Genomic DNA, 8,360 nt, shown 5'->3' with positions numbered 1-8,360 from the left:
GGCAAAAGGAGCAGGAAGAAGAAGAAATCTTATAGTTACCTGCCCCCTATTCTTAAACTAAACAAGTATCACTTGATGGTCGGCGTACAACCTAATTTACACTAAATAATTATTCATACCATAACAAAGAAACAAACAATCCAAAGATTAAACAAAAACAATAATAAAGAAGAAGAACAAAATATCTCAGATCTCCTGATTCAGACAAGACAGCTTTTAAATTGACAGCTTTTATTTGTTCACTCTCTCTCTCTCTCCTTCTCTCTCCCTCTCTTTCTCTCCTCTCTCTCCCTCTTTCTCTCTCTCATTCTCTCTCTCTATCTCCCTCCCTCTCTCGCATTATCTCTCTCACTCCCTCTCTCTCTTATTATCTCTCACTCCCTCTTTCTCTCTCTCATTCTCTCTCCTTCTCCCTCTTTCTCTCTCTCTTTCTCTCACTATTCAGATGCATTCATTCAGTATGTGGGTCCATGTTCAGCTTGAAGCAGTTACCTCTGACAGACAGACACCACTGAGCTTGCTCTGTGTAATATGTATATTAGGGAGGTTAGCTGTTAGCTACATACCTGCTCTGTGTAATATGTACATTAGGGAGGTTAGCTGTTAGCTACATACCTGCTCTGTGTAATATGTACATTAGGGAGGTTAGCTGTTAGCTACATACCTGCTCTGTGTAATATGTAGATTAGCTGTTTAACTACATACCTGCTCCACTGTGTGCTCGTCGATGCTCCTATCAATTCCGTTCTCAGACAATCATAGTAAAACAAATCACATAGATATTGATGTGATTCTTCAGGTGATGTTTTAAACACAAAGCAGCTATCCTCTCTCTTCTTCCGTGTTGTTGTCCAGCTGCGGCTGCGCAAGCTCGACCAATCAGATACACATCTCGTGGAGGCAAACGCTCCACACGTAACGCGATACTTACTTACATAACGCGATTCTCGAAGTCAACGTCCTGTCTGTTTAACTTTCTGTCTAACCCCTTTCTGTCTAACCCCCCCAACCCTAACTCTAAGCATAACCCACTTCGAAAGAGGGCCAAAGCAGTTCTATATATATCTATGCAAAGCATAACCACTTTGAAGCAGAGAATGTATATGTACAAGGCGGCAGAGACCCTTCGGCGCTAAACCAATCAGAGAGGGTCTTCGCTGTACGCGGCTAGCCAATCAGAGAGCGTTTTCGCACACATAGGCTACGGGAAATAAATCACGCATCATGTTTCTACGGCTTGGGGGGAAACATGCACCTTAGAATCACTCGAAATAGTGAAATGCCACGTTGACCTCAATATTTTCAAAACAAATTATATGAAAAGGTTATGAAATGAACAAGAATGTGATAAAACATGTAATAAAAACGGAGCTCAACGCATACATTTGATCGTAGAAATCCGGTTGTTTGACGCGTTTCCATGGCGTTTCCCCCCAATACCAATATGGCGGCGGTCCCGTGACGTCAGAGTGTCTTCGAGAATACGTACCCACATAACGCGATACTTACTCACATAACGCGAGACTTACTCACATAACGCGAGACTTCCTGACGGATGAATTCAAACCGAGCAGCGCCTCTTCGAGAAGACTAGAGCAGAGAGAGGACTAACTAACCTACTCTTCGATATAAAAGGTAAACAGTTACACTAACAGTTATCTGTTGCATATGTTTAGTTAGTTATTATTAGTATTTTGTGTTAGTAGCTATATGTAATACCTAGTTCCACAGTAAACGCTCTCAGGTTGTAGAGAAGTGGACGGTGGTAAACGCTAACGTTATAAACTGTAGTTGATCAAAACAACACACTGAGTGTAAGTTAAACATTAGTAACGTAACCGTCTGACTTGCATGGTTGGTAACAAACAAGGCATTGTTTATTTTTTAATGTTTATTTTATTTAACCAGGAAGTCCAATCGAGAGCCCTGCTGGTCTCTGATGTACAGTACAATGTACAGTTTCTACATCAAATGTATATACTCTCTTTTTTTAGACTCTTTTTGTATCACAAACAGTACTGTATTTGTAGATCTGGTACGTCATAAATGTATAGATGTAGCAGTACTGTCTATCTGTATGTCATAAATGTCTTTATGAATTGAAGATGGGGGACCCTGATGTAAACAAGACGAAAGTCTTTCTCTGGTCTGCATCCCCTTAACAATTGTATGTATTGAGCCGTACTGTACTGTACCCATTCTGCAATCTGTTAATAAAGTTTTCAATCATTCATTCATTCAAGAACAAGTTACAGGTTGAAAAAACCCTCAGCTCTGAACTAGGCAAAATCTGCATATGAAACGTGTTTAGTCCCTTGTTTGAGCCGAATCTGGGTTTAACATGATTTGTGGAGCTCCCTCTGGTGTTGTGATCGTGGTATTACCTGACCTTTGGGAAGTATTTTGACATGTACATGGGTACCTTGGTCGTGTAGTGTATCTTGTAGACCAGGCCCATTGCAAGTTGCTGTACTCTGTCGTCTACTCTAAGCCATCCTAGGTTGTCAAAGTGGGCAGGGGTGAGGTGGGTTCTAGGAGTCAGGTCAAGCAGTAGTCTGACCAGTTTGTTTTGAGATGTTTGTAATTTTGTTTTTAGTGCCTTTGAGGTGCAAGCATAGTCGTAGTACCCTTGAATGAGTGCTCCTGCCAGAGTCTTCAGGGTATTCTTGTTTACCAGGCTTCTACCCCCCCTCCTTCTCTCTCTCTCTCTCCCCCTCTCCCCCTCCAGATGTGTGAGTGTCCAGCAGCAGGGGAGGTGCAGCGGTTGAGGAGCCAGCTGAAGGGGGTGGAGCAGCAGGTGCAACAGGCTGCCCATGCGGGGGTCACCCTGCTGCAGGAGCACGCGGAGCTCCAGACCCGACTGGAGGAGCAGCGCGTCGAGATGACCAACGCTGTGGAGGTAACTGTGACGGCCGGCCCCACATGGGTTGTACCCATATTTCTTTTCAAAATAATATCTGTGAACTTTAGAGCTGTATGTAGCTGGGGCTGCGCGATATGACCTAAACATAAAATCCCAGATTATTATTCTTTTAAATCCGATTTACGATTTTAATCGATTTTTTTCTCTCTTGAAAACTAGAAACGGGGAACAAACTTAACTTTTTGACTTACCAGCCATTTGGCTGGTAGATTTTAAAAACTAGATTCTTTACCAGCCAAAAATTATAAATAGCTTTTTAGTATATCGCCATGTGTTATTATTACTATATAATACTCATATGCTATTTTCAATTAATATCATAAACAACATAAGGAATATTAGCATAATTTTGAGTGGACTGAAGGAATGAGTCAGCGTTAATAGTTTTAAATGCAAATAATTTATTGAAACATAGAAGTGGGGTCGGGACCAGTGTTAATTTTGTTGACTAAATTGATGACGAAAGATGTTCGTCAACGAAGGTTTTTTTCATGACGACAACGAGACGTGACGTCACGTTATTGAATACCATGTGACGCTAACGAGACTAAATAGTTTATTAAATATCGTTGACCACAACTGAGCACACAAAAATGTAATTTACAAAAACCAGGATGAAATTTCTCTTCATGTATGTTGATATTGTTGACTAAAACAAGACGAGACAAACTAATTATAACTTTTCTTAATGCCATCGTCCCGACAGAACAGTATGACGGCTGACGGGAGCTCTGTGTTATTAGCATTAGCTGGAGCTATTTGAAAAGCTAGTTTTATCTGAACGTTACCTTGGCTAAAGTTGGGACTATTCATAATCCAGCTGCAGATCTGCAAGCAAAGTACAGCAAGTTGGCAAAGGAGTATTCCAAGCTAAATAACTTTTTCACCAGTAACGTTAACTTACATTGTTTGTATTTCCATCTAGCTCGCGTTAGCTAGTGGCTAAGCTAGCTCACGCTAACGTGGCTAACTGATCGAACTCTCGCACACAATTAATGACACAATGCAGACAGCCATACCGGTGACAATGTTTAGCTTTTAGTGCCAAATGATAAGAGTCTGAGGCGGAGTCTCAAAAGAGAATGTTGAATATTTATTTTGCATAAAAAATCACAACAGATCCTCTGCTAGGAGCTAACTGAACCGGAGCCGACTGGATAGGAAGTGCGCAACAACGTTTAACGTCCGTGTGGAACCAATGTGCCAACAACCTTTCCGTGGGTGAACTCATTGAGCTTAGTTGTCAATTAATGATACTAATACTAATCTATACAATCACCTGTTGTTGAATAAATACCATTAAGTTCTAGTTATTACTAAAAAACAGTATATATAAAACAGTAGCTGTAAAAATGAAAAGAAAAAAAGTGTTATAATTTATATAATATATATATATTTTTTTTTTATGTATGCACTGGTATCGGATCAGTATAACCAGACATAGACCACCTCTAACTCTAACCCCTAACCAGACCTAGACCACCTCTAACTTTAATCCCTAAGTTAGGGTTGTGACTTAGAGGGGGTCTAGGTCCGGATAGGGGTTAAGAGTTGGTCTAGCCCTTTACATCCATCTATCTAAATAATAATAATAAATTATAATGAATGCTTAACTACCCCTAAGTTACCCTAACCAGACCTAGACCACCTCTAACTCTAACCACTAACCAGACCTCTTCCATGTGGCACTTTAACACTGACCTCAGAATGTGATTTTATATAATGTTTTTATGCAAGCAGATTGCAATCAGTGTGTACTACTACTAGTACTACTGTGTGTTCTGTTTACTTAGTTTACAGTATCCTGTTATAGAATAAACCGCTGCCAGACACAGCAGAGAGAGAGAGGACAGACATGACAGAGAGTAGAGCCATATGAAATCCGTTTTATTATTTTCCAAATTCCATTTTATTTTTTCCCAAATTCCGTTTTTTCCGTTTTAATATTTCAGAATTCTGTATTTTGCTTTTTATGCTCATTTTACCATCAGAAATAGTGTCTAATAAGTGGGAATGAATAAATGTCTACAATTGAATATGATATAACAGTCCATTTAATGTTTTTAAGTGCTGCAACTCAGAAATACAGTTACATTTTACACAATACTTTTCAAATAATATTGTGACAAAATAAAAATACACATTTCAAGTGTAAACAATAGATACAGCTAGCTACTACTGACATTATCACAATGTCAGTAGCCTAGCTATATCTATTTTATTGTGATGAAATATAGTAATGCATAATTTAGGCACCTTTAGTTTAGTTTATTTCGTTTATAAAGGACAGTGTATAATGACAATCGTTTGCATTAAACAAATGGATTGCACCAGATTTAGCAAGAAGCTATCATTTCCATCTATAGTCCTATGTACTGTAAAACGTTTCATAGCTATTTAAGTTTATTTCGATTATAAAGGGCAGTGTATAATGACTTGTTTGCATTAAACAAATGGATGGGTGCACTAGATTTAGCAAGAAGCGATCATGTCCTAACGTTAACTTATAGCTATTTAATCACAATAGTGTCGCAAGTGTTTTTGTGGCTCCAGTCCACGGAACGTTGACAGAATTAGCAAAACACCTTATCGCCGGAGGCATAAAAGTCATTCGGATACTGCTCTGCTCTGAATTGAGGGCTTATTGGGGAATTTATTAGCTTCTTGACGATGTAAACACCGAAGCAGCGAGACGCTTGGGAGACTGCCTGTGTTGTGTGTAACCCGCTCTAGCGTCCGCCTCCCCGGGCACCAAGCGTTCCACCCAAAAACGGAATTTCAGTCCAGATTAGGCCAAATTCTGCAATATTCCACGTTTTGCAGTTGATTCCATTTTTATTGGTCAATTCCGCGATTCCGTCCGCGATTCCGTGAACGCGGATTTCATATGGCTCTAACAGAGAGGACATACACAGCAGAGAGAGGACAGACATGGCAGAGAGAAAGGAAAGACACAGCAAACAGAAGACAGACAGAGTTCAGCGTCGTCTCTCTGGTCAGAAACAACGTCACCACATCCGTAATGCTCTCTTAGATGCATACATTGGACCATGTCTACACCAACATATACTGTAGGAGCAACAATACATTGGACCATGTCTACACCAACATATACTGTAGGAGCAACAATACATTGGACCATGTCTACACCAACATGTACTGTAGGAGCAACAATACATTGGACCATGTCTACACCAACATATACTGTAGGAGCAACAATACATTGGACCATGTCTACACCAACATATACTGTAGGAGCAACAATACATTGGACCATGTCTACACCAACATATACTGTAGGAGCAACAATACATTGGACCATGTCTACACCAACATATACATAGGAGCAACAATACATTGGACCATGTCTACACCAACATATACTGTAGGAGCAACAATACATTGGACCATGTCTACACCAACATATACATAGGAGCAACAATACATTGGACCATGTCTACACCAACATATACTTCCTGTGTATCACTTGTGCCGCCGACTCAGATTCCCCTAGGTTAAAAAAATAAATACGCAATTTAAATCAGAAAATGTTCCATGTTGACTATTTCTGACCTTCTGAAGTTTTTTTCCATTAACTAAAAATAGACAAAAATGTCATCCGTTTTCGTCGACTAAATCTAGACTAAAACAAAAAAGACAAAATTGAGACAAAAACTGACTAAAACTAAAATGCTCAGACATTTAGTTGACTAAAACTGACTAAACGAAAAATAAATGAAGATGACTAAATATGATAAACGAAAAAGGAGCACTTGACACATGACTAAGACTAAAATGAAAATAGCTGCCAAAATTAACACTGGTCGGGACACACACACACACACTGTGTTTCAACTCACCACCCCCGCATCATATTGTAGTCTGTCTTCAAACTTCCACTCCTCTCGAAACTTTTTATATTTGAATATCAACATTATCTGTCCATCCTCACTCAGTAATCCTCAGTTTACTATAATATACTCCTGTCCTGAGTCCTGACTAGTGACTTCATCGTCTTTCCAAACGCACACACACACAGGGAAGGGGAGAGTGCCCCCCCCCCCCCCCCCATTTCCCTTTCCCCAGTCCACTGTCTGCTGTTCACTATGGCTCTGCCTCGTCTGATCAGGATTAGCTTGTTAGCTTACGTTAACGTTGTAGTGATTGGTACATAAACGTTAATTTCGGGGCGATGTGGGCATAAAGGAATGGCGACGGTGCAAAGCATGTAGATGCATTTGACTCGTTGTGAGAAGAAAAAAAACACCACAGACTTATTTCGCGTCTGTAGGCGCACTGCTGTGTTAACGCTGCTGCTCTGTTTTCAAGAAACACGGAGTGGGCGGATATCATATGACTTGCGGAGTTGCTACAGGATTTTTCAAAATAAGAGTATCATATGAACCGAACGTTGCTGCTAGCTGCCGGAGCCCAGATATTATGACAGGAGCTGCGCTTGGGGCGGAAATGAGACCCGCACAGGATTTTCAAAATAAGAGTATCGATATGAACTAAACGCCAGATGGCGGGCAGACCTATTATTTTTAGTCGCCAGACGTTAAATCTACAGGCCATTGGCGAATGGCGCGTGCTTATTTTGTTCCCTGACTAGAAAGATAAGACAATAGTTTATATGTTATGGAGATATATAACATATAGTTTCCACAGATTGCCTCTAGCACCACATGTATTCTCTCCTGTGTCTCCCCTACTCTGTCTCCCTGCTGGCCTGGGATCAGACCCCACCAGAACCTTCTGTAGTGGCCGACTGTCATTCCTGGGTGTGCTGACAGTCGTCCACGATGCACCCGCTAATGTGCCTTTTCACGCTGTACCAAAGTTGTGATGTTGAATGAATTGAATGTCCAAAGTTGCCGCTGGTTCGGTTTACAGGGTTTATTGTTGTCCAAAGGTAAATGATAGTAAATGAAGGGTTAAACAGAACAGTCGTCAATTGCTCCGTGGTCAGTTCCAACAGTGAAACAGTGATTGAAGGTAAATCCTCAGCAGGTGCACAAGATCACAGTGATTAGCTAGGATATTTATAGAGGTGGGCTGAATGGGTGGTGAGCCCTCTAGTGTCCAAACATAAATAAGACAGTCTAAGGGTTAAGACAGTCTAAACAGTGCATGGTTCTAATATATAATATAATATATATATAATAATAATATATAAATCCACCAAGTCGGTTTCTGCCTCTACACCTTCTCTCCTGTGTCTCCTCCACTCTGTCTCCCTGCTGGCCTGGGATCAGACCCCACCAGAACCTTCTCTCCTGTGTCTCCTCTACTCTGTCTCCCTGCTGGCCTGGGATCAGACCCCTCCAAAATCTCCCTCTCCACCCCAAATGGTCTTAATGATGGCAAATATGAGTGGACTCCTCCCTTTATAGTTTCTAACGGGCGGTTGGATTGTGTTGCCCTGTGTTAAACACTC

General features: G+C 40.7%; 1 protein-coding gene across 1 annotated transcript in view; it reads left to right on the top strand.

The window, feature by feature from the left end:
* Positions 1-1,560: 1,560 nt before the first annotated feature.
* The window catches only part of spdl1 (spindle apparatus coiled-coil protein 1), a 95,178-nt gene continuing 88,378 nt past the window's right edge, over positions 1,561-8,360 (top strand). Inside the window, 2 exon segments of the mRNA XM_084339501.1 lie at positions 1,561-1,635; positions 2,729-2,899. Of these exon segments, the coding sequence (XP_084195627.1) occupies positions 2,729-2,899 (171 nt within the window). The 5' untranslated portion in view covers positions 1,561-1,635.

Source organism: Notolepis coatsorum (assembly GCF_963971535.1).
Source record: "Notolepis coatsorum genome assembly, contig: SCAFFOLD_115, whole genome shotgun sequence".
NCBI classification, from domain to species: Eukaryota; Metazoa; Chordata; class Actinopteri; order Aulopiformes; family Paralepididae; genus Notolepis; species Notolepis coatsorum.
Note: the sequence above shows the minus strand (reverse complement) of the source record. Positions and strands in the feature narration are given on the sequence as shown.